The sequence below is a fragment of the Corvus moneduloides genome, chromosome 21 (assembly GCF_009650955.1).
Source record: "Corvus moneduloides isolate bCorMon1 chromosome 21, bCorMon1.pri, whole genome shotgun sequence".
NCBI lineage: Eukaryota > Metazoa > Chordata > Aves > Passeriformes > Corvidae > Corvus > Corvus moneduloides.
In genome coordinates, this window is record NC_045496.1 from 1,684,858 (window position 1) to 1,711,369 (window position 26,512).

General features: G+C 40.2%; 1 protein-coding gene and 1 non-coding gene across 4 annotated transcripts; both read left to right on the forward strand.

The window, feature by feature from the left end:
• Positions 1 to 12: 12 nt before the first annotated feature.
• RC3H2 (ring finger and CCCH-type domains 2) lies at positions 13 to 26,493 on the forward strand. Of its 3 annotated transcripts, none has more exons than XM_032130495.1 (21): positions 13 to 79; positions 7,135 to 7,431; positions 8,793 to 8,910; positions 9,361 to 9,594; positions 10,461 to 10,636; positions 10,733 to 10,933; positions 11,313 to 11,445; positions 11,687 to 11,805; positions 12,178 to 12,290; positions 12,876 to 13,184; positions 13,958 to 14,172; positions 15,135 to 15,562; positions 15,983 to 16,153; positions 17,260 to 17,415; positions 17,686 to 17,899; positions 18,065 to 18,149; positions 18,671 to 18,752; positions 19,150 to 19,284; positions 19,849 to 19,956; positions 20,366 to 20,514; positions 21,129 to 26,493. In XM_032130495.1, exons 2-21 carry the CDS (start codon positions 7,201 to 7,203, stop codon positions 21,325 to 21,327), a joined length of 3,576 nt encoding a protein of 1,191 aa, XP_031986386.1. In that variant the 5' UTR covers positions 13 to 79; positions 7,135 to 7,200; the 3' UTR covers positions 21,328 to 26,493. The 3 variants fall into 3 exon arrangements, with proteins under 3 accessions (XP_031986386.1, XP_031986388.1, XP_031986387.1); XM_032130497.1 differs by having other exon boundaries at positions 20,366 to 20,495; positions 21,129 to 21,249; XM_032130496.1 differs by lacking the exon at positions 17,260 to 17,415.
• Positions 11,112 to 11,225, forward strand: LOC116454555. The gene has a single exon (XR_004244137.1). It is a non-coding gene; the product is annotated as a small nucleolar RNA SNORD90 (small nucleolar RNA).
• Positions 26,494 to 26,512: the final 19 nt, after the last annotated feature.

Genomic DNA, 26,512 nt, shown 5'->3' on the forward strand with positions numbered 1-26,512 from the left:
GCCGGGCCGCGCGCCCGCCCCATGGCGCGTGAGGCCGGCACCGCCCGACCGCGCTCCGGCCGCCGCCCCCGCCCCGCAGGTACGGACCGCACCGCACGGGTCGGACCGGGCTGGGCGGGGGCGGCCGCCGCGGGGGACGCGCTGACCCGCCGGGGCCCCGCCCGCCCCCCCCCCCCATCACCCACCCCGGTCCTTCCTCTGCCTCCCGGCGCTGCGGGAGCCCGGCGGGAGCGGCGTCGGGCTGAGCCCGTCCAGTGCGGCCCGTCGGGGGCCGCAAGGCTGTCGGCGCCCGGCGGGCCCCGCCAAGGCCTCGGAGCCGGCCCGGGGACCCGGGCAGCCATTTGGTGGCGGCTCCGAAATGACGGCGGGAGCAGGGCCGGGCAGCGGGAGCGGGCAGCCAGGGCCGGGCCCAGGAGCGGGAGCCGGGCCGGGCCCGGGTACAGGAGCCGGGCCCAGGAACGGGAGCCCGGGCCGGGCCTTGGAGCGGCAGCCGGGCCTGGTGCGGGAGCGGGGCCGGGCTCGGGTGCGGCTGACAGCGGCCTGCGGACGGGGCGAAGCTGCGGGGGGACCCGCGGGGGCACCTCGCGTTCCCGGCACCGGCGAACGGAGGCAAGAGCTTCTGGTCCCCTCCCCGGCAGCCCCTTGGGGAGCCGCAGCACCGGACAGTCCGCGCTGAGATGCCCCCTGGCACCGGGGAGAATCGCACCGGAGCCATGAGTATTCCCACTCTGGAATACTCATGGAGCTGTGCGTTAGGGTAATGGTGGAGGAGAGTCGTGGTGGGAGACAGATCCTAGGACTGCACCCACCGTGTCATGTTTTAAATGTGTTAAACAAAGCCAAAACAACTGAACAGGAAAAGCATGTCCCGGTTCTGCTGATGCTCGAGGTGCACAGAGGGTTTCCAGTTAAGTGTAGGAGTCAGCACAAAGCACAGGAAGGCCAGCAGAGTGGTGGGAGAGTGATGAGTTTTCAGTTCATTGAGGGTTCAGAGGGGAATGGTATGGATCTGTAACGAGACAAAATAATGACAAAGTTTAGACCGGCAACCAGGACAACTCCTGATCTAGGCCTGTTTCACTTCCGTGCAAGCTTAGGATTTTGTTTGGGTTTAATTGTAGTTCCTGTAGCTTCTCCTGTGGTTGTTCTCTCACGACCATTATAGCTACATCATAATAATGAACCCAAAATTAAAAACAGTCCTTTGGATTACAAGGGTGTAAATTTGCAATTGTGGCAGAAGAAATCTAATTTTAAGTGAGAACCAACCAATACAGCTGTAAGTCTTCTGAATCAAAATACTATTCTTTGACCTTTGGTCTGTCCTAAACATCTGTGGAAATGATAGAAATTGAAACTTCTGTTGCTGGTATAAGTATTATTCCATGAAACACTGTATTCTTAATTTTGTAGTGAATCGCTTTCCCAAGACCTTCATGCCTTTTTAGTGAACTTTTTCTTGTTTCTGCTTTGTAAGCAAAGCTTTCCCCAAGAAAAGGTGGTTTTATTAACTTGTGTTTCTGTCTTGTTTGAGGTTGTGGCCATTTATCTCAAAAATACTAAATTCCAACAGATTTTAGGGTCAGTGCTTTAGATATCCCAAAGTAAACTCGTAGGTCGTGAGTGTTGATCTCATTTATTTAAGGCTTTGTTGCTTTACAGTAAATAAAATATTTACAATATATCCAGATGGTAATAGCTAGTAGCATTTGTTAGGAGTATGTTACATTTCACTTGGTGATATTTTATATACTTTTAATAGGATGAATGTACAGGGTCTCTCCTTGCTGACTGGACAACCCTAAGGAAAGGAAAAAAAATATATGTCCATGGGTATCTTAAGTCATTCTGTACAACCTTTAAAAAGGCTTTCCAGCTCCTCTGGAGCCCTCTGTTTTCTTGCCTACATCTCAGAATAGAATTAGTATTTCATTAAAATAGTTTTTAAAATATTGGAATACAGAATTTCTCTTCTAAAAATGTATAGTTTAAACATGGAGGTCATGTTAAAAAAAAAAAAGCTTGGAGAACTAAACCATACATGGAAGTCCTTATTCTCTGAAAATATTACTGAAGAGTAAGGAGGTCTACACTGTATCTCTTCATGAAGTAACTGTGTCCAAGTAGATCTGCTTAGAAATGGATTCCCTTTCTCTGCATTCAGAGGGAGTTCAACTGATTTGAGTGGCAAAGAAAATTTTTCATTTATTTGCCCTTCAGTTAGTCCTGAAAAGTCAATACTTACAGAAGCCGAGTTGGTATCAGGCTGGTGGCGAGGACAGGCTCTCCTTTCAGGGACGCCTCTGAAACACAAGGGAAAAACCCACTATGGCATTACATAAGTATTTAGGAAACTTTTAAAATCTACTAACATGATTTGTGGTATCAAGGCTTGAGCAGGGAGGAGCAGGTGTGAATTGCTGAGGATACACTGACTCTGGTGTTGGTTTGGGGGGAGTTAACCCTGAACTGGGTGAACTTTGGCAATCCTGAGCTTAAATTTATGTTGTACCCCTGTTGATAGGAATTACTCTTCAGCCACATGTTTTAAGGAGGCAGAGGGCATTTAAGCCTTGATTTTTTTAAACCAGATAACAAGAGAATCCTGTAGGCGTTTTTGCAAAACGTAGTCTGGGCACATGTAAATGTTCAGATCTATACTTAGGACACAAGGAAATGGAATGAAGCTATCAGGGAAGTTCAGGTTGGACATTGGTAGAAGTCTCTTCCCCCAGAGGGTGGCCAGGCACTGGAACAGGCTCCCCAGGGAAGTGGTTGTGGCACCAAGTCTGCCAGAGCTCAAGGAGTCTCTGGACAATGCTCTCGGACGTGTGGTTTAGCGTCAGATACTCCTGCGAGAAGCAGAGTTGGACACAATATGTCCTTTCCCACTTGAGATACTCTCTGATTCTCGTCTGTCCACAGGATTTCTATTGGTGACTCTTCTGGAACTTGAATTGGGCTCCAGATACTCACAAGAGCATTAATGTTCAGTGAAATAATTGTGTTGAAATACTATATTTCGTGGTCATTAAAGACTTTACATATAGAATTTTCACATGATGTAAAGAGATTTGCATGTGACAGATATTATGGAGTGTAGAAATAAGTAAGTCTGTTCTGTAAAGAGGATTTATTTTAATTTCAAGCCGTCATAGCTGAATGATGCAAAGCTGTTATTGGGATGGCCCTTCCCTAAGCCTTTAATGAAGCCAGTTTTTTAGATCTGTAGATGGTGGCTGTTGAAGAGAAATGAATAAAAGATTCTAGCACTTCCAGAGAATACGTTAATACTGATAATTTGATTATGTGGATGTGTAAGTTTTTGACCCAGTCAGGATGCTTTCAGAACTACGTAACTAAGGAAGGAAGGCTTGAAAAAGTTGCCTCCTTGTACTGCAAACCAACCATTAATCTGCATAAATGAAAAATTTTAATGGAAATCACTTAGAAAAGGAAATACTGTGATCTCCACAGTCAGCATTAAGAGCAAGGCAATATCAAGGACACTTTAATTTAGTGATTAAAAATAAATTGAATTCTAAGATTTAGGCTTAAATCCACAGTAAGATTGTAATTGAACCTCAGTTGTGAAAATGCCATATAATTTCACAAGTTTTCCAAGCGTTTCCTTCATCTGTAGAGAAGACTTCCCTTTGTTCAGCATTGACAGAATTATTCCATGTCTCATTCTCATCCAAGCTCTGCTTATTTGTCTTTGCCCGTGGCCCACAAGGGACCTGATGGGGTCAGCCTGAGCAGAACAGAGCTGACGCTGTGGGGGAACTGAGTTAAGCCTTCAACCCTTTCTTTGATAAGGGGTGAAACTTGCCTATCTCGCATTTTGGCAAATGCCCTGACTGAGCAGTGTGGGAGAGGAACAGACTAACAGAAGAGCGTGATCACCTAAGCTTGGCTTCTTCAGAAAATAAGAATTGAATTATATTTATCATGTCCAGAGGTTATTGAGTAAGCATAATGATTTAGATTAGTTGTAGAGAATGTCTTGGGATTAGGTAGCTGTAAATTAATACAAAATAAGAACATCTAAATCTCACAACTTCCATCAGTTGTAAGTGGTACAGCTGTTTGAGGAAGGGTTTGAGGTTTTGCCTGTCATCAGATATTCTGGTCTAAAATGAGAAAATCAGTCAGTTATCATTGTTACTCTGATCCATTGCAGCCATTACTGCAATAGGAAAATACTACTGTAGTAGAAACACAAAATTACTCAGCTGTACTGGTTTTTATGTTTCTCAGTTTGTCATCTGAAGTATTGCTTCTGGTAGTAATACTATGAAACTAATTGTAAATCACTACGTAATGATCTTTTAAGTAGCAACTACCATGACTTTTCAGACTCTTTCCTTGTATGTTTGGCCAGTTTCTGTATCTGCCATTTCTTTGGGATTTTTTTTGCAGAGTGCTTCTATTTTGACAGGGAGCAGGAGCCCTGTGTGTGTGTAGAGATAGATAAAAGTCTGCCAGAATGAACAGACAGACCAAGGGTAATTGTTCTAATTGAGTGTACTGCCTGTTAAAAACAAAATCCAAAGGATTTCTAATATACCTTCTTTATTTTGCTCTCCTCCTTGTGTTTGCTCAGTTTAGAGTGCTGGAGCAATTTGTTCTTCAAGAGGACATCCCTGAAATACATTGTTTCTGACAAGGAGCAAGAATGTATTAAACATTGGCTTATGCTTTTTGTGGGAGTTGACATGGTAATTAGGAGACGTGAGATTGTTTTCCTACACACTGCGGTGCAAGAGTGGCAGGAGAGCTAGCAGGCTCAATAAAGTATGGAGATTCCTCCCTGTATGGCTGCTTGAAGTTTTGGGAGCGGAGAGCTTTTCCCAGCTGTTTGCTGACTTAATTAGATTTTTTTTCCTGTCAAGAAATCTGAAGGTCAACACATGCTTAGTAGAATCTGTCATTTGGGATGATTAAGCACCCAGAGATAGATCTTTAAAAACCGGTGGTGCACACTTGAAGAATCTGTTGTGTTCATTTCTATGCTGGTCAGGAAAACAACTGTATTTTAAAAGCTCATAAACAGAGAGGTGGTTTCTTGCAAGTCTCTGAAGCACCTGTGGAAACCGAACATGGGTATTGTCTCAGAGCAGAGATCCCTGCGTTTGAGATAATTAATGAGCAGTGTGGACATAGAGACTGTTTATTAGGAGCTCGTTAGTGACATACCAGCAGTTGTGCTCTCTGTGTACCAGCCTCTTCTTAAACTTTTCCCCGTGTGAGTCATGACGGTCACACACTTCCCAGAGTGGTCTAGTTTGTGTGTTACCTGTGTCTTGCAGTCAGGTGAAAAAGCACCACTATCAGCCCTAGGTCAGCAGTTATGTTGGTATTGGTATCTTAATGTTTCTGGTAATGCTGCAGAAAGCTTTAAGGAAGGTGTTTACAGACAGGCTTTGCAGTTCTGTGCATCTCTTGTCCTGCTGTTTCGGAAGGGAAGCAGATGTGCTAAAGGAAATGGTGGGATTCTTAACAGAGGAATCTTTCTAGGCCTGTTGGCTCACTGTTTGGTTTTGCTCTTATTTGTTTTGCTTTTAAATTTCCTTGGTTAAAAGACAGATGTAGCAATAGCATGTTAAAGGTGACTGTGTTTATTCATCCCTGCTAGAGCTTTGTGCTTTGATAGAAGCCGGATGAAAATCTGATTTGTCCAATACATGGGAATTTTCTGGCTTATGTTGAAAGTATAACCTCAGCAGTTTGGTTTTGAGAGGTTCAACTTTCAGTTTGGTGTGTTTTACTATGGGAATTCATTTGGGGCAAAAATTGCTGCATAATATTGAAAAGCTCGCTGAGATAAGGACATCTTGTACAAGTATCCTGTTACTTAAAGGGCACTGAATGTTCATAGTACTAAATAGGATTTCTAAACAGATGGTCATAATTAACATAAAATACATCCACAGATAAGAGTCTATTTGGTGTTCTAGTAATTCTTTCAATGGCCTGGTACTTTAGCATTAATTAAACCATAGCACAGCCAACAATGGAATTGCAGTACGGAGTTTCTGAATTTGAACACAGAGGGGAGATCTCAGCTTCCTCAGAACAATTACCTTTTTTCTGTCATCAGAGTGAAAAAATAGAATGCTAAGCATGTAATTAAAACATTTGTGTATTTGCATTTGTAACAAGCTTGTTCATAGCCTCGAAGTGACCGAACTGGTCTGTAGGTTGCCTAGAGAGCCAACACAGTGGCACATCACAGCCCAGGGTGGGGCTGTTCCCTCCGAGGTGGAGCTCTGAATGTAAATCGTGATGACGAGAGCTTGGATGAGAACGGTTTCGATGAACTGCTTAGGCCTGGTACCTTTTTCAGGAATGTGATTTATATAAAATAGAAGAACAGCGTCCATAAAGCCATGTTTTCTTTGAAATACACTTACGTAAACAATTTGTTTGGTACTACGGCACAGAGTGAGATGTTTGAAGAAATGAGGAAGCCAACTGAAGTTATTGCTTGCCTCATCATAGGTTTTGTCCTAAATACCTGGATTTGACATACATCAAAGATTTTCTTGCTGTGAGTTCATGGACATAGTTACGTGTAAGGTAGAGACGTGAAAAGCAAAATTGCACACAGCAATCTCTGCCCTTGAGTGCTCCAGTTCTTGCGAGAAAAGGTGAAAGTAACATGAGAGATCATAAAACTAAAAACTAGTCTCTCATTCTTTTAGTGTTTTCTTATGGTTCTTGATTTTCATTAGTTGATTTGTGTTTTACAGAAAATGTGTTTTTAAAAAGGCAAAGCTGGGTTTGGGTTGTTGTCTGATTAAGTCTGAATAAGATCTGCAGGAGGAAGGCATTCACTTCATTTCAAATGAAAATAACATTTTAAACCACCCCACCCCCCCAGAAAAAAAGAAAACCAACCTTTAATGCCATTTATAATAAGTTAAACTTACGGTAGTCTGCATTAATTTAGTTCATGAGCCTTTTTTGGTACAGATGTTAAACTAACACAGAGTTGGGGTTTTCGAGTACTTCAGCATAAGGATTTAGTTTTATTCTTTGTAATATTGAAATTTTGGTCTGTTTTTTTAATTAAAAATTATTCTAAATTGCCAGAAAACATGTTTTAAATACTCTGTTATTCGCTTACAGCTGCCAAAACATAGTACAGTGAAATAATGGTCTGCTAGCCTGCTAAACAAGTGTCCAGCTTCCACAATGCCTGTGCAGGCAGCTCAGTGGACAGAATTTCTGTCCTGCCCAATCTGCTACAACGAGTTTGATGAGAATGTGCACAAACCCATCAGCTTAGGTTGCTCTCACACCGTGTGCAAGACCTGCCTGAACAAGCTCCATCGCAAGGCATGTCCTTTTGACCAGACTGCCATCAACACAGACATCGATGTGCTTCCTGTAAACTTTGCACTCCTCCAGCTGGTTGGAGCCCAGGTATGACTGAAGCAGCTCTTTGTTTTCCCACTTTGTGTTGTTACCTTTTCCATGCCAGTTGCAATACGTGTGCTGCTCTTCCTTCCTCATTTTAGCCCAAATAAATGGTAAGGCTTAGCTTTGGACTGTCTAGGAGTCCATACATGTTCTAAAAGCACCTGCACCATTTCAGAACCATCTTCCCATAAAATGAAAACGTGTTCTAATTGTAACCTGAATTCTGATTTTAAAAGGCTTTTGAACTGTGACTGGAGTAAAATCCCCGCTGGGAAACAGACAATTATCTGTCCCAACTGTCAGTAGAATGAGTGAACTTGCAGATTGCACTCATTCATCATAGCCTTGTGAGAAATCTTGTTTCTAAACGTCACATGTTTGGAAGTGGCTGTTTAAACAAGTTCCAGAAGTGTGTGTGTATAATTTTTTTTTAAAACATGCCTGATGATGGCTTTTCAGTTGCATTTGCAGACACTGGCTAATCAGGCCAGGAATGTTCCTTTTGCTGTCTCGTAGCAGTGGCAAAACAGTGATTATATAATCAGTACTGCGCTTTATGGAGACTAAATAAGTCTGTTCCTCTTACGCTGATTCATGTGCTTTTTCATATTACTCTCTCTCTAACACCTTGATGATGCAGTAAGAAGATGTATTTTACTTTGCTTTTTAATGTCCTATCACATACCTTGACACAGCTATTGGCAATAACACTATGTCAGAGCAGTTTTGTTTCTCAAGTTCACGTGTTCCTTTCATTTTTTTTATGTGTCAGATCACTGCCTTGATCTTACAACATTTATTTTCATGGTCTCCTAACTTCTTGCAATGTATTTCAAACAATTAATTTATTATGACTAATACTCCCTCCGTTTTCCTTATCTGACCTTGTTATTCTACTTAAAGGTTTTTTCCACCTAGTTAAGTTTCCTGCTTCTTCCCTTGGAAGATTTCAGCATGCCCAAATGATGCTTAAATTATTTTTTAACTTTGCTTTATTATATTCTTGTTAGTTAATTTTGTCTTACAGCTTCCTTTATGTGTCTGTAGTAAATCGTGCTGATCACCTTCTCAAATCTTGTGTTCTTCATTTTTTAGACTTTGGTTATTGTTTTCTACTCTACTTCTGTTTTTGAAGTGTTGAGTAATAACAAAAACCATCTTTCATCCCCCTAATCCTCATATTGGGCCCTTTTTGTTGTTCCTTATGCCATGTACATGCCCTGAGTGGGTCCTGTCTTTCCCTATTCTCAGAGCAGTGCACATCTGCAGTGTTATGTAATTAATGGTGATGTGGGTACCATCAGAGACGTCAGCCAGGTGTATGTAATTCTTCTCCCCCTTCCTTCCCCTTGCATTTTTTTTAGGTACCTGATCATCAGACAGTAAAGTTGAGTAATGTAGGAGAGAACAAACATTATGAAGTAGCAAAGAAATGTGTTGAGGATTTGGCACTTTACTTAAAGCCATTAAGTGGAGGAAAAGGTGAGTCTCTGCTGAACAGTGGAATTTTGATGTAGCTTGCTTTTAACAGCATTGTGTTTTCAGCACTGATTGTAAATGTCAGTGAGATAATACTCTAATTTTTCTAATAAAATTGCCCTTGTGTCTTTAAAAGCTTATTCACACTTGTGACACTTGTTTGTGGTTTTTTTTATTTTAAGTTTACAAAATACTCTATTTAATAATACCGCCTTAGGGCTAACTTTGTACTAAAGCTGAACTTTCCCCAAAGGATGGCTTTGATGTCAGTTTAAGATTTTAATTAAAGTTCTTTTTGATAAAGAATTACACAGAGTTGCCTAAGAGAAGGGAAGGTACCTGTGACTGGTATCCAAGTCCTAGAAAAACACATACACTGTTAGACATTTTTTTGTCTCACTCAGATGAATTTGATCAGAAGCACTGCTTAGCCTTTTATCCCTTTCTCTGAAGGTGTTGCAAGCCTGAATCAGAGTGCACTGAGCCGTCCAATGCAGAGGAAGCTTGTGACACTGGTGAATTGTCAGCTGGTGGAGGAGGAGGGTCGGGTCAGAGCCATGAGGGCAGCTCGGTCGCTGGGAGAGAGAACTGTCACAGAACTCATCCTGCAGCACCAAAATCCTCAGCAGCTTTCTGCCAATCTTTGGGCTGCTGTCAGGGCACGAGGGTGCCAGTTTCTAGGACCAGGTAAGGGACCTCTACATCTGCAACAGAATATATTTAGCTGTACTTTTTCTGAACAAAAATTTTTTTGAAATTTCTTCTGTTCAGTTAAAGATATTCTGCCAGGAAGAAAGGAGAAGGGGGGAAGAAATTCCCCCAAATGTTAGTAAAATCTGCTGGCTTAAAGTGTTTGGTTGTTTCCCCTGCCCCTCCATTAAATGTTCTTTGAAACTGGGAGGAAGTATTTCAAAAAGCCTGGCAAAGAGGGGTCAGTAAGCACGTGTTGTGCACAGTTTGTAATGCAGTGTAAGTGTAGCAGGCTGGCTGTACTGCTGCCTGTGATTGGAATTGAATAGCTGTCAATACAATCAGCCTAACCTCAGCTGCAGCATACTTCTGAAATTTATAATGATCACATTTATATCTCTAACAAATTCATAGTTAAGAATGCTGCTGAAGCAAGCACAGAAACAAGAAGGAAATTCCCTTTAAAATGGAAGTTGTCCTCTCTTGATTCCAGTAACTGTTGATAGCATTCCAGTACTGTTCCCATATTTATTTTATACTTTCATGGTGTGGCACTGATGAGGTGTCCAAAAGGACAATGGCTACAAGACTGCACAGTGGAGAAAAGTATAAAAACTGCACTACTGATGTGTTTATTACTGAAAGTTAGTCTTAGCTCTAGGTTTGCTGTGCTTAGAGTGATTCTAAATACTTCTTCTAAACTAGCAACTTCTTTTAGAAGTTTGAAATGCTTTCTTTTAGTAAGATAAAAAGCACTAAGGAGTTACATTCAAGATGATTCAGATGCTTCTGCTTATCTGTTCAAATCCAGTAGCCTTGCTGTTTTCTGCAATATATTTAACTTTCGTTTTTGTGTGTTAAAGCTATGCAAGAGGAGGCACTGAAACTTGTATTACTGGCACTGGAAGATGGCTCTGCACTCTCAAGAAAAGTTCTGGTACTTTTTGTTGTGCAAAGGCTGGAACCAAGATTTCCTCAGGCCTCTAAAACAAGCATTGGTCATGTTGTGCAGCTACTGTATAGAGCATCATGCTTTAAGGTAAAACACCAGTATTGTGGTTTGTGCTGTGCTTTTTATGATGGACATGGAGATTTTTTGTTAAAGAAGGAGTGTTTAACTATTACTATTTATTAGGTCACTAAAAGGGATGAGGATTCTTCTCTGATGCAACTTAAAGAAGAGTTCCGGAGTTACGAGGCTTTGCGGAGAGAACACGATGCCCAAATTGTTCACATTGCCATGGAAGCAGGACTTCGAATATCACCAGAGCAGTGGTCTTCCCTTCTTTATGGAGACCTGGCACATAAATCACACATGCAATCCATTATTGACAAGGTTTGTTGAAGGGATGATTTTAGTATCTTTGTAGGATTCGTTTTGACTATTAGATGTTACAATAAAGATCAAAGAATTCCATGAATTAACTTTTTGTTTGTAGTCCTACCAAATATTAATTAAAACTAGATTGAAGTTTTTTTCCCTGATGTAGCACAGTCATCATATGAAGTACTTTAATTAACTTTTTGGTGTCTTATGATGAAGCTTCATAGGGCAGATTCTGAGTTGAGAAATAAAATTTCTCTCCACTGATCCTCTCTGTATGCTATCTGAAGACACTGTATATTGCCTTTAGGAACCAATGTCATGAATATCTTTTTAAGATTAGTAATTTACATTGTAAGATGCAGCACACTAATGCTCCGTTTATTTTCAGCTTCAATCTCCAGAATCTTTTGCTAAGAGTGTACAAGAGTTGACAATTGTCTTGCAGCGCACGGGGGATCCTGCAAACCTAAACAGGCTGAGGCCTCATTTAGAGCTCCTGGCAAACATAGATCCAAATCCAGGTATGCAGATCAAGCATTTTAAACTTTTCTTGGTATTCTTCATATCTAGCAAAATTAATTATTAAGATGATAACCTCCATTCCTGGTTTTGAAATTCCCACTAACATAATAAACTCTTCTTCAGGGCTCTCCGAGTTCTGTCCTAGTACTTGGTGTTATAAAGTAATACAAGACTTGCCTCTTATTTCTGATACTGCTGGGATTATTGGCAGAGTGACAACCCTGCTTTTAATAATTTTAGATGCAGCATCTCCAACGTGGGAGCAGCTGGAAAATGCAATGGTCGCTGTAAAGACCGTGGTCCATGGGCTGGTGGATTTCATTCAGAATTACAGTAGAAAAGGCCATGAAACTCCACAGGTAACCAGACTTGATCACGGCATTACATCTTAATGTACATTTTCTGGGAGATGCAACTTTGAAAAAATACTGCTGATGTGAAATATTTACGGCCTTTACTGTGGAGTAATTGATGATACTGTTATTTGCTGCATTCAGATTTTGAGAACCTAGTATTTGTGAATATGGAATGCAGCAGAGCTGGCCATAGTGAAATCCATACAAGGACAACTTATCCCCTCAACAAGGAATGTCCTTGTCTTTCTGATTAAAAATGCAAAATGTAAAAACATACCATGGATGTATTTTCTGTATTTTAAGCCTGTTTTTGTGTGAACGTCTGATAGATGGTAAGAGGAATGTCTTGTGGTTTTTTTTGTTTTTTTTTTAAAGCCACAACCAAATAGCAAATACAAAACAAGTATGTGCCGAGACCTTCGACAGCAAGGGGGGTGCCCAAGAGGAACAAACTGTACATTTGCTCATTCTCAGGAAGAGCTTGAAAAGTGAGTGTGGGAGACTTATTCCTTTTATTTTTTTTTTCCTCCTTTTAATCTAAATCCAAGCAATCTACAGAGATTTTTGAAAACAGTCTCTTCCATACATTCATTCATTTGGAAGGATTTGTGACTCTCTTGAAGTAACAATTCTTTATATGAAATGGAAGATACAGCAAAGCAATGTCTGCAGACTAATTCCAGGGGTTTTTTTTGTTTTACCCTATATGAGGTAAAATTTCCTTTTCTGAAACTGAGTCTAAGCTCAGTGTCTCTCAGGGATTGATTTTATCACCTACAAGAGAGAATGTTAATTACATTTTAATTTATTAAGGAATAAACTGAGTTGTTGAACAGTATGCAGCTCTGCATTCTTGAAGCTGTTTTCACCCAAATGCATTTTCAAAGAACTGCAAAATGGATCTTACAAGAGGAGAGATGATCTTGGGTCCGGTTGTTGAAAATAAGTGTAATTTTTCAGTGTCATGTTCCTCTCATTCTCTTCTTTTTGCTAGTTTTGCAAATCCATTAAACTTCACAATAAGCACTTTTTATACCATCTTGTCTTTTGTGTGTTTGCACGTTTGTTTTTAGATACCGCTTGAGGAACAAAAAAATTAGTGCAACAGTGAGAACATTCCCCCTTCTAAATAAGGTTGGCGTAAATAGCACTGTCTCAACCACAACGGGCAACGTGATCTCTGTCATAGGAAGCCCTGAGGCAACGGGCAAGATGGTGCCAAGTACTAATGGAATAGCTAATCTAGAAACTGGGGTTCCCCAGCTGATCCCCCGCTGTGCAGACACCTCCCTGAGAGCTCTGGAGAACACCAAGAAGGGAGGGAAGACTGGAGCCAATGGCCAGAACACTTCTGGGTCCCCCACAGAATCACTCCCTGAAAAGTAGGTGTCTTTTTTACATCAAGACAATTAAACAGAACATTTTGCTTTCAGATTATCGTGGAGTTTGTGGGTGGCCAACAGGTGAAGTGTGGTACTGGCTTGCAGTAACTGCTGGTGCTCAGTGGCTGCAGAGCTGTGTAACGCCTTGCACTGCAGTGCAGGCACAGTCACACAAAGCCTGTGGGTTCAGGGTGTCAGAGCCAGCACCTGTTGTTTTAGCTGTTCATTACTTATGTGCAGTGTAGACAAAATGGTAAATATCTCCCTTTGTATTGTATTCAGTTGTTCTCAGCCTGGTATCTTAGTTACTGTTGGGTTATTACATAAAAATAAAAAGTTACGGCATACAAATAAATTATGTACGTATTACATACAAATATGTTATTACATGCAATAAATTGTACTCAAAATTTTACATTTCCTAAAGCCAAGAAGGATGCACAAAGCATACTTCCTAGAAACCTTCTAGTTTTGGGGTTTTCACTTAAAACTTCGTAGATAATTCTACAGGAAACACTGAGTCTCTAAACAGCTTTTCAAAGCCTTTGTCGTTACCAGAATACACTTACAAAGGGTATCAAAACATTTATGTCCGCTTTTGAGTTCTCCTAGGAGAAAGTCTAAGATGTACCACCAGTTTGGGGTATGAAAAACAAAATTCCAGAGGAAATGACAAGGCCCAAATTTCCATGTTACATGGGAGTGTACATGAAGAGGTGACTAACTGAAATAAGTGAAGGTCTGCTTAATGATGTGTTGGTAATTCTTTTCAGTAAAATTGGTTCTCCACCCAAGACTCCTGTAAGCCAGGCAGCAGCTACCTCAGCTGGTCCTCCTAATATTGGAACAGAAGTTAATTCTGTGCCTCCAAAATCCAGCCCGTTTGTTCCCAGAGTACCCGTCTACCCTCCACATTCTGATAATGTTCAATATTTCCAAGATCCCAGGACTCAGCTGTCATATGAAGTTCCACAGTACCCACAGACAGGTGAGTGAGATGAGCACTGAGTAAAAAACAGCTCTGAGCTTTCGTCTGGAAAAGCCCAAATACTGAGAAATATGGACAGACAGAAATATTTTATATCTGTTTTGTCAATGTCTATTTTATTTTTATTAAATATCAGCCGAATCTTCACTTAATGGAATCCTAATCTTGTTAATTGCTGGGTATGTGAGGGACTTGCAGTTTGCTCCCAGTGTTGATGATTCTTGTCTCTGTGTGCTGTATGTTACACAGCTTACACATCGGCCTCCAGAAGAACTTGAACCTCAAGGTCTTTGCTCTACTTTTTCCTTTGTTATCATTTAATTGCTTTTATTTAGGCTTGCTCTTGCCATGGCCTATCTATGAGGGTATCCATGGGCAGGATTCAGAGACATAGCATGCTTCTGCTGGGAGGCTTACACGTCTTTGTGCTTGTTCAAGTGTTTTCAGAAGGTTCCAGTTATCTTTTTGGGTTGCACTGTGCATATTTATATTCAAGCAAACAATTGTGGTTTACAGCACTGAGTCATTCACAACCTCTCAAAAGGTAGAGGCATTCAGGCAATCCTCTCAAAAGAGGAATAAGTCAAGTGTAAAATGGTTATTTATAGACTTTTTATTTTGTAGCAATATAGTTTTTTATTTTAGAGAGAACTATTTTAACTTCCTATATAAAGAATTGCTTAAGATCCTGTGTTTTCAGTTACATAGTTACACCGTAGCACGTAGGAGCAGTATTTTCCAAACTGGGTCCAGGTGGTGAAAGGCCAGCACTGCATCTGCAAGTATGGTTGTCATACCTGAAATTACATTTAACAGAAACGTGGAAGGGGTCAGTAAGAGGTTTGTAAAGTGCGACTCCTCATTCTTGAAAGGTGCTTATCAGTGCTGTTTACAGTTCTACAAGGTGTAAAATTCTTGGTCATTTGTGGTTGTATTAAATATGCCTTTTTCCAATTTTTAAGGGTATTATCCAGCACCTCCAACAGTACCAGCTGGTGTGGCTCCCTGTGTTCCTCGCTTTGTGAGGTCCAATAACGTTCCAGAATCCTCCCTCCCACCTGCTTCCGTGCCATATGCCGATCATTACAGTACATTTCCCCCTCGAGATCGACTGAATTCTCCTTACCAACCTCCTCCTCCGCAGCCGTATGGACCAGTCCCTCCTGTCCCCTCTGGAATGTATGCTCCAGTTTATGACAGCAGGCGCATCTGGCGCCCACAGATGTACCCACGAGATGATATTATTAGGAGCAATTCTTTACCTCCCATGGATGTGATGCACTCATCTGTCTATCAGACATCATTACGGGAGAGGTACAACTCTCTGGATGGGTATTACTCTGTGGCTTGTCAACCTCCAAACGAGCAGAGGACCGTGCCTTTACCAAGGGTAAGTGAGAGCCAGGAAGGAAAGGCTCTATGCAGAGTTGCTTCTGAAGGTCATTACTGGAAAGTTGGTAAACAATTAGCAGAGAGCTGTTTATTACAGTGGTCGAGACACGTGACTTGGACGAAGTTCGTGCTTTGTTTTTAAGCTTAAAATGGGCTTGCAAAACAGACCATTCTAATCTGCATCAGGACTAGAGCCCCTCTGCCTCTTTAATGCTCATGCATGTTGCTTGAATTAATTGTATATTTAAGATTTGAGTTGCCATACATGGGCCTACAAATTCTTATGAAAGTCTTCAAGTGATATCAATGGAGGATTACAGACCCAAGGAAATTTGGGGATCCAAGTGTGTCCCATGCAAGTATTTGCCTTCTCATTAGAGTGTGATGGAATATCCAGTCCTGTATTTGTTCTTTCTAGGAGCCTTGTGGTCATTTGAAGACTGGTTATGATGAGCAGCTGAGACGGAAGCCAGAGCAATGGGCCCAGTACCACACACAGAAAACTCCTCTGGTATCGTCAACACTTCCTATGGCAACACCATCTCCAACACCACCTTCTCCTCTCTTCAGTGTAGATTTCAGCACAGAGGTGGGAAGCCAAAGAACCTCTTTTATTTTCCCTTCCTGTTTCTGTAAGATGCCATTTAGTATTTCTAGTAAAGATTTTCTACCTGCCACTTATTGTTCATAAAATTAAATTAAAGTTCTAGCAAAAGGAAGGTGATACCTAATAATGATGCATTCAATTTGGTACTAAGGTGATGCTAAACATGACTGCAGAAGAAAGGTCAAGAAGTGAAGTGATTCAATTCAGCCTCACTAAATGAAATGTAACTTTATTGAACTCACTTTGTGAACCTCCATGGTTTTGTGTAGGGAACAGCAGTTGTGTTTTCCATTAAAAAATACATTGCCTTTGATACTCCAAATGGCTTTTACTTGATGAGTAGCCTGAGTCAAACTTCAAGTGCTCATCAAGTCCCAAAGAATGCGTTCCCTTAGAAGTGGTAAAAGACATCGGTAGGACATTGTGTACTTCTGTATAAGTCTTGAAGAATGGGAACTCAAGAAACAGCAGTAGTGTGCTTTTGAAGAAAGAATAAAATACTTCAAGGTTTTTTTTATCTCTCTAAATTAGATGCATCCAAGAAACTAGTTTGAAAACCACTGTGCCAGGCACTCTTAGCTGTGGTTTGACAGTTTTCTTGGTGGTATTTGAGGTGTTAAGAATGATTATTCAGAACAGATCTTGTAGGTGTACCTGAAGTGCCTTATGCATGCATTCAAGGTGGATCAGGATTCAGTCATTTTTACCCAGGTTAGAGGGTTGTAAGTTGTATTTCTATTTACCTCTGGCTAATACGTTGAAGGAAAACACACGGCTTCCTCTCAGCTAAGTTGCTGTAGGTATTTTCCTAAGGAAACCTGACACTAACACAGATTCCAGTCTCTCATCTTGGCAGGCCAGGCAGTTGTTTGTATGGCAAAGTTTGCCCTCTGACAACTGTCAGGGGCACTGGTTTAAAATTTGCCAAAACAGGTTATGTTGTCCCCAAGTCAAGTCTTGAATATGGCTGGAACTCCTTGATTGACTTTCGAGATACATTTACTGCTATTTAATTAAATTATCTTCTCATTTTAAAACTGAATTCCCTGTTTTTATTATTCATTGCTTATTTATTCCCTTTTCTGTAGTTCTCAGAGAGTGTCAGTGATTTGAGTGGAACTAAATTTGAGGAAGACCATCTCTCTCACTATTCACCGTGGTCTTGTGGCACTATTGGCTCTTGTATAAATGCTATCGACTCAGAGCCCAAGGATGTGATTGCCAATTCCAATGCCGTGTTAATGGTAGGGGTTTTCTGCATGTTCTCTCATTAGTGTGATGATCCTTACATGCTGAAGTGTCTTCTGTTTGGTTAAACCAGCCTTTTTGTAAAAAAAAAAAGGTGATAGCTTCTATTATTAGTGTTTTAAAGTAGTTCTGCTCATTTGAAGTTGTTTGGAATATCCTTTCCCAGTTATGTAAATAGGCAACAATAATGAGAAACTTACTGGCCAGCTGAAGAGTGTGCATAACCTCTAATGAGTCCGTGTATCTTCTGTCTCCTGAATATGTAGGATTTGGACAGTGGGGATGTTAAAAGGAGAGTGCATTTATTTGAAACGCAGAGAAGGGCAAAGGAGGAGGATCCTATAATCCCGTTCAGCGATGGACCGATCATCTCCAAGTGGGGTGCGATCTCCAGGTCATCCCGCACAGGTTATCACACAACAGATCCGATCCAGGCCACTGCTTCCCAAGGAAGTGCTACTAAGCCCATCAGTGTATCAGGTACTAGTACAGGCTTGGTGTGACAATAATTCATCATTCATACACACCGTGAGCATTTCATCCTCTTTGTGCTGACTATAGCTATGAAATGCAAAGAGCTAAGGAATATGTGTACCCCACTGAAGACAAGAGAAGATAGTGAATGGTATCTTAATTCTTTTACAGATTATGTTCCTTATGTCAATGCTGTAGACTCAAGATGGAGTGCCTATGGCTCGGATTCTGCTTCCTCAGCACGTTATGCAGAACGGTACGGACTCCTTCTCGAGCTCTGTTCACAGCTTTTCCTGTAGCTTGCAGTTCTTCAAAGTCCTCAGTGTGTGTGTGGGGAATCTGGAATGTCTATTAATAGGCATTCTTAATTTTAAAGTGAAAGACTTCTTACCTATCCAGCATAAAGCCTTGGAAAAAACTAGGTTAAAACTTGTGTAGTCTTTAATACTTAATGCAGTTAACAGTGCACAATTACTAGCAGTGTATCCCTTGAGAGACCTATCAAAGAACTAGAGTCAGGTGCTGCCAAGTTGTCATGTCAAAATCTTGAGGAGTTTCAGGTTTTCTTGCCACATCTTACTTATGTGTAAAATAAGGATGTTTGCTTCATACAATGCCTTGAGGTATTATGAGCCACAGTGAAGATGAAGAAGACATTGTCTTAATCACATCTAGTTTCTGTCCAAAAATCTAACACTGATTGACTAATGAAGTAATGGGATGTTTGATTTAGAGAACTTGTTTCTAATTCCTAGCTTTGCCTCCTTTCTTTTAAAGGGACAGGTTCATAGTGACAGATTTGTCTGGTCACAGAAAGCATTCCAGCACTGGAGATCTATTGAGTATTGAATTACAGCAGGTAAGACCAGTTGTTATACCATGAGGGTTTTTTAACTTAAAAATTGTTTAGTAAAGTGCTTTTAAATACACTTTCTTAGTGTAGCTTTTGGAAAACAGTACAAATGCAAAATGATCAGTAGGAGTTAAAGTAGACACGAGTCCTGCAGCACTTGGTGTGCTGCAGTAGGACTGCTAATAGGAGCTGTTCCACTGGCATCAGGAAGGCTGTTTTGGGGAGAAAGTGCTGTCTCTGATGCATGTCAGCAAATGCAGAAAGAAGTAAGTGCAGTGCATTAAAAGAACACATGGTTCTCCACCTAGCAAGGGAACTGTGCTTTTGCGAGTGGGTTATTTTGCCATCTGACCACACATGGCTTAGGTGTAGTGGTTGGTAACTGATCTGTTTCTTTCCGTAGGCCAAAAGCAACTCCTTACTCCTTCAGAGAGAGGCAAACGCCCTTGCCATGCAGCAGAAGTGGAATTCTCTAGATGAAGGCAGTCGTCTTACCTTAAATCTTTTAAGCAAGGAAATTGATTTGAGGAATGGTGAGGTAAAGAAAGGGGTAATTGGGATGAAACAAATCTTTGAGGGTGTTTTTATATATATACAGAAGCGCATGAATTTTAACTAAGAGTTGAAACTTAGTTTTAATTTTAACACTCCCAAATATTTATAGCACCTTCTGTGCAAGTTAAGTCACTGTTGTTGCGCTCAGTTATTTCCCTGAGATTAGGCAGGTGCACCTGCTATGCTGCTGCTCCAAACATGCATTTACAAAGTGGGAAAAAAGTGACAATCATTTTCATGCAATCATTAGTTTTTGTCTTACTTGTATGTGTTATAAATCTAAACATTTTGCCAGTGGACTTTATTCAAATTTCTGCTTCAGCATTCATTTTGTCTCTCTGTTACAGTACTTCATTGGGATTAGATTTAGCCTCGTATCCTATGTTGTCTATGGCTGAAGTTCATTTTTGTCTGACTAGCTCTCTTGTATTGTAGAAATCTTGTGTGCTAGAAATGCATCTTCTGTTTTCATTTTAATATTCCAGTGTGGTGTGAAGCAGGTGAAAAGCCAACTTGATATTTAGAGAACATATTAATTCTTTTTTAGACTGATTATCCTGAAGACTGTGCAGACACAAAACCAGACCGAGACATTGAACTGGAGCTGTCAGCCCTCGATACAGACGAACCTGATGGGCAAGGTGAACAGATAGAAGTGAGTACAAAAATCTGTGTCTAAAGAGATCGCTGGATCCTTTCATTAGTCCTTGTAGATCAGTATGTTGGAAGTAAAGCCTTTTGGTTTTAGTCCTAGTAATGACATCCAATATCTACCTTATTTTAACACTTGGGGTCTTGTACTTCTCACTCAGATACCTGGCAGTTAATACTAGTGAAGTTAAAAACAGCTCACAGTTTATATTGCTCTTGTCATTCACAGCCATCTTTGAATAATTGGCTTTTCCTTTAGTGAAATGTGGTAGACATTCCAATAGTATGACATAAAATTAAGGAGTCTTATGACTAGACTCCTGTTTCCATTAGCTTAATGTAGTGGAACTTAATAGGAAAATGTAAAGCTGGTAAGGACAGAGTTGATGGGCATTTCTTCTTTTCTCTTGTAGGAGATTCTGGACATACAGCTAGGGATTAGCTCCCAAGAGGATCAGCTGCTCAATGGAACAACCGTAGAGAACGGGCATCTGCTAAAGCAGCACCAGAAAGAATCTATGGAACAGAAGAGACAAAGTTTAGGTGAAGACCTTGTGATTCTGTGAGTGTTAGACAAAAAAAGCAGTGTCTGCCAATGTTAGACAAACAGCAGCATCAGAATAGTGGAAGCATGATTGTATAAGGATGAACTACGTACCTGCTCAGACTTGGATTAGACCAATCTGCATTGTTTATACATGGTGGAGTGAGAAGAACCTGTTAAGAAATAGAATTAGGCCACAAAGCTGAAAGTCCCAGGCTGGTACCATTGTTCGTTTGCATCGTTGTAATCGTACACACTGAAACGTGTCACAGCTGTTCAAAATACCTTTCACAGTCAGTAAGCAAAAAATGCAGAATATTTTTATAGTTAACAGAAATTAAGAAAAACTTCAAAAGGTTAAATGGCGGACTGTTTGCACAAATCTCCGTGGAGGGGTAGATTTTGAAATACACTATTTTAGGTTTATATGTTCTGTAGTCTTTAATGAGTAAAGCAGCCTTTGAAAATGAGGCAGACTATTTTAACATCTCAAGCATACCATTCCAGAGGAAGATGTTTAGCCTGTTGCTAAAAATAAGTTTATGCCAGTATTTATTTAATGCACACAATTCAGTTCCGGATACTTGTGCATGTCCTTGTTTAATATTTGTGTAACTTATTTTTCTCCTCAGGGAGGAGCAGAAAACAATCCTGCCCGTAACTTCTTGCTTCAGTCAGCCGATCACAACATCTGTTAGCAATGCAAGCTGCCTGCCCATCAGCACATCAGTCAGTGTTGGCAGCCTCATTTTGAAAACTGCTCACATTATGTCTGAGGATAAAAATGACTTTTTAAAGCCTGTTGCAAATGGCAGGATGGTTAACAGCTGAAAGGCATTCATCTTTCCAGCTTGTGACCACACCATGGAAGCATTTACACTAGCTTTTTATATATATAATATATATTATATAATGTATATTTTTTTTAAAAAAAATAATATTGGGGTCATGCATTTCCTGTGGACTCTTTGATACTTCAAGCCCCTCTCGCATTAGCATTCTGAAGAAAAAAAAAAACTTACTTTAGTAGGGTAAGGCGTTCACTTTCCACAAATGAATGGAATTTGGACATTGTTTTACTTAAGCTTAAAGCAGCTTTTTATGAGTTTGTAGCAATCCGGTGCGGTATCTGAGCCATTCTTGTTGAAAATGGCTTCTGTAGAAAACTAACAACTCAGTTATTTAAACTAGCAGGATCCTACGATGATACATCTAGTGAAAGGAAGACTAACTTATTTGTCTCTATTTTGTTTCACGAGAGAAGAACTTGTGTCTTGTTGCAGCTGCTTTTTCTTTAGTTGTGGAACTTTGCATGGAGTATTGTTTCCTGTTGGAAGACTGAGAGGTGGAGATTTGGACTTGAGGCTTTTACAGGGTTAACACACCATTAGCTTTGCACTGCTGCGTTATTTGCAGGTCTGTGGGGCAGTGCTTTGCTGCAGCTCTTGGTTTCCATTCCCCCCAGTTTCTGCTTTAGTACTGTAGATACACATACACAGGCTACTTGTCCAAGTAAAGTTATCAGAAGTAAATCAAGTGCCTAAGTCCTCCAGCTAATGTACTAGGTATTGATTTCCCCAAGCTATACATGAAAAAATTTTCAACAATTTTGAGAGGTTATGCACTAATGTAACAGCAATTTTGGGTTTTTTTCTTCTTCTTTTTCTTTTTTTCATTAATAGTTCTCAACTTGGAGATGATAGGATCCAGATGACTTGGCAAAAAGTATCAGGTGCTCTTGGCTTTCCTTTGAAAACCCTGTATCTAGTGTTTGCACTGACTAACAAGATGGTATTGCTGTTTTTTGTACTGTTTTGTTTTTAATTTAAACTAAATATTGGGAATTTAAGGTGGTTGTAATTACCTTTGTTAAATGTTGTTAATCATAATCTTGTATTCAGGTTTAGTTTTTGTTTATTCAGTGGCAACTTATTTTCAAAGACCTTGAAAATACAATGAGATAGCATTATCTGACCTTCAGAGAACTGAAAACTGTATGAATTTATGCCCTGATAAGAGGTGACTGAGAGTCATGTCAGACATGTCAACTGAAATTTGGTTTTCATAAATACATATGAATTAGAGCCCTGGGCATATTTTTTTGAGAAGCTTAAAAATCCACTTTTTTTTTTTCTTTTAAGAAAGCAGGACTCTCCCTCCTGATGATTACTATCTTCTTGTTTGTCCTCTTACTTTTCTTTGTGACAAGTTTTACATTTTTTTATGTTTTTATTAACTTCTGTGAAGTTGTTTACTCTGAAAATTGTACTGGAATATTTTAAGCCAAGCTGATCTTTCACCAGGTGTACTGCATGTAAGGGCTTTTCCTGCTAGCAAAATGCTTAAAGAGGATCATGTTACTGGTCGTCTGAGTTGTTATTTTACAAAATCACAGCTATGTGGTCGGGTAAGATTTTGATAACTGTTTTGTGCACGCTTCTGGGGGGTGGGGGTTGGCATTTCCCTGAGGGTTACTGATTAGACTAAGTACATATTGGTGTTTGATATCTCTCCTAATGAACCTGTCCATGAAATAATTATGTTGTAAATATACCTGCAAATCCAAGGGTTAGTTTTGATATTCTGGTGTCAGTATGGAAGATCTTACACATCTATTTAATACTCCAATGTCAAGGAATGTATGTAGAAAAACAGTCAAGTAGTCTTTTCTTAGTTTCCTTTGGCTGTTGCTGTACCTTCTCCAGCCAGTGCCACCTCACTCTAGGGTTAGACTGATGCTTCGTTTCACTCGCTACGTGAAGTGAATGGATACAAGAACCAGACCACCTTTGTCACCTTAACTTATTTCCTATTGATGTTAACTTTAACTTAGAATGCTAGACATAAATATGATTGTTGTATATTTTATACCAAGACCATTCTGTAAATATGAATTTATATTACTTTTGAAATGCTTCTGAGATACTATTATTTGCTGTACAATGTAATTCCAAAACAGATATGCAAACAAGTATGTCTCTTTCATGGATATTTAAACAGTGAGATCTTCCATGTTGAAGGTGATGTAATTTTTTTAAAAGATTTTTAAATTTTAAATTGCTATTTTGTTACAAAAATAGAGAAAATATAAAGGTTTGAGAAGTCCTTATTTGCCCTCAGGGAAAGAGCCCTCTGTGCACCAGAACTCCACAGAACATCTTCAGCATGATCTGAGGGTGAATATATACTACATAAATTGATTGTGTATTTACCTTAACTTTTTAATTTTAAAATGGCAATTTTAAAAACTTGGTTGTGCTCTGCTGGAGGGGTTTGGGATAAGCTGCTTACACACATTTGCCTGTTTGTCCAGTGAAATGACATTAGCCTGACATATTCCTGCCAAGGTCTTGGCATGTTTAAGAACAAATGTATCTCTAGACTCTTGTCTGCAGCAGGAGGTCCCGTGATAGAGCAGTTCTCTAGGATGACCATACACTTCATATGAAAAGTTGGTTCTCAACTGAGGCTAGAGTTTTCTAGTTGAATTTTTAACCTATAATGACAGGCAAAAGAATTATTTGGGGGTTTAACAGCATGCCAGCTTTGTCTTACGGTTTTAACACTGACTGTGTGGTTTTTGCCATGAAACTAATGCCCTCCAGTGCCCTGACAGGGAGAAGAAGCTGCAGCTGGGAACAGCTGGCTCTGGCTTCCTTCTTTGTTGAAGTTTCAGCCCTTGACCCTTTACAAATAAGTATGTATTCATTTGTTAGTTGTAAATCAGGTGCCTTTGGGCTATGGAAGGGCTTATTTTCTGACACTGAGAGAGAGCGACTTACCTTTGTGTGTCAATAGCAGTGATGCCCATTTAGGTTTTGGCCTAACTTACTGAGCTGTCAGAAAAGAAGGCCCGTAGCAGATTGGGGAAAGAGATTGGCTCTTTTGCTTTGCTTGGACAAGCATTTTGGGTTGGTTTGGTTAATTTTTTTTTTCCCCATTAGGGGTACAGCAGGGATTTCACATGCAAGAGAGACAGGAATTATTAGTATCTAAGTTAATTGTGTTGCCTCACTACCTGGATTCATTCCTCGGTTTGCCTCATTTCCCACATAGGTCTTAATAGAGACTAATGCTTGTGCTGGGAGAATGCTTGTGTGAGAAAGTAACTATCTGTACATTCTTAACATATACTTAGAGCAGAGTGATTGCCCTGCTACTGATATTTTGTTCCTGTAAACAGGTGACAAGAAATGAATCTTAGAGTTTATGCAGATTTTGCATTGTAGAATGTATACTAGACCCTTCAAAGGCAAGGTTAGACTCTTTGCAAAGCAAACTGGCGTTGGTTCTTGGTAGTCTAGTACAGGGACACTAAAGTTTGGCATTTGATTTAGGAAAAAGAAAACAGTTGTACACAGCTGATTATGTTAAATAAGCTCTTAATTAAGCTCTTTGTAGAAGTCTAATTTGGAAGGTTTTAGTGCTTTGATAACTCGATTGAAATTTTAATTTCTCCTGTACTCAAGAGCTGAATGCTGTTCTTGTATAATAGTGTACTAGGCTGGATGAGGTACAAAATAATGCACAGTGGTCAGAAACAGCTGAGGAAAGAACGCTTAAAATAAAACTCAATCTAAACTCAGAATAGTTCCAAACATTGGTTTTGTTTGCTTTTTTAAAGCACAAGTTGTCAAGTTGTACCTGTTGCTGTACATAAACACTGTATTTGCCAGCAGCTCCTTGATCATATTTGTGAACAGACTTTTCATTAATTATTAGACTGGTATTAAAGGAAGGTGTTGAATTTGAGAGTGTAACAAAATGAGAAATGATCAGATGATCTATAGGATGTAAAAGTCCATTTTTATGTTTTAGTTTAATCCCTTAGTTAGGAAGTTCCCTCTCGTTGAGGGACCTCTTCTGCAAGCAGAACACAATAAATGTGCTTTTTTAAATGACCCAATTTCCCAGTATAAATGAACAGCTGACTTTGGCAGTAGTCATCCCCCTGCATCTCTTTGCTGGCAAGGGAGCAGGACAAGGGGGGAAAAAAAACCCCAAAACTGTCACTGATGAGATGAAACAAATCTGAATAATCAAAGTGCCCAATGCCCAAACATAATTCTACAGCCCATTATTTAAGGATGCTTGTGGAAGCTTTTAATCACTCAAGATTTTGCTGTAAAAGCTGAAATAAAGCAGAGCCTGGCTGCGTTTCTTACTGCCAAAAGCCAAGGTCATTTGCACATAGCCCATGGATTTCTCCAGAGTAGATCTCCGTTACCCAAGGCATGGGAATGCATGCGTTTTCTTAGCTGGGCAAACAAGTACATTATACAGTAGTTGTGATACAACACACGTGGCTTTGATTTGTACTGCACATACCCACTGTACAGCCACTCCGAAGTATTGTGGTTAGCTTGCAGCATCTGCTGTCGCATTGATACTGTTTACTGCGTATTCTTTTCCCTGGAAGTTTTAAAGAAAATTTTTTTTTCTTGTTGCATTGATTACATTTTATAAATTTGCTTAGCTGGAAAGTTTGGGAAAAGAGGCCTGTTTGTCAATTGTACAACCGATTGTGAAGCTCTAGTGTGAATATTTTTACGTCTGTATTAGACATTTTCTTTGCAAATCTATTGTTCGATTGAAATGTAAATGAAATAAAAGATGGTGTACACCCATCATGTATAAAGCAGGCACCATCGCTACGATGGATTTAATGCTCATTTTTATGGCGCATTCTCAGCTTCTATTTAAAACTATAATTTAAAGAAAAAAAAAATCTGTAAAATGAAATGGGGATATATGGGGGAGTAAATTCTATTCCGTTTATTTCGGTTTTGATTCCCAATGGTAATGTTTCCCTTCGTGTTAGAGTAGGGGGGCCCCGGCGGGGCCCGTGTGTCGCTGTAGCACTGACGTGCAGAGGTTGTAGCTTTGGCTGGGCACGGATAGAGCATCCCGGTTCGGTGTTTGAGAGACTCGATGGAAGAAGTTTGCAGTATTGACATGTATTTGCATGCACGAATAAAAATTATTTGTCCACCTTAACCGGCAGTTTGTCGTCAGT

Coding starts and splice junctions, on each gene's coding strand:
- RC3H2 (XM_032130495.1), top strand. CDS start 7,201: ATGCCTGTGCAGGCAGCTCAGTGGACAGAATTTCTGTCCTGCCCAATC. Junction 12,291..12,875: donor TCTCAGGAAGAGCTTGAAAA/GTGAGTGTGGGA, acceptor GTTTGTTTTTAG/ATACCGCTTGAGGAACAAAA. Junction 14,173..15,134: donor TCCACAGTACCCACAGACAG/GTGAGTGAGATG, acceptor CCAATTTTTAAG/GGTATTATCCAGCACCTCCA.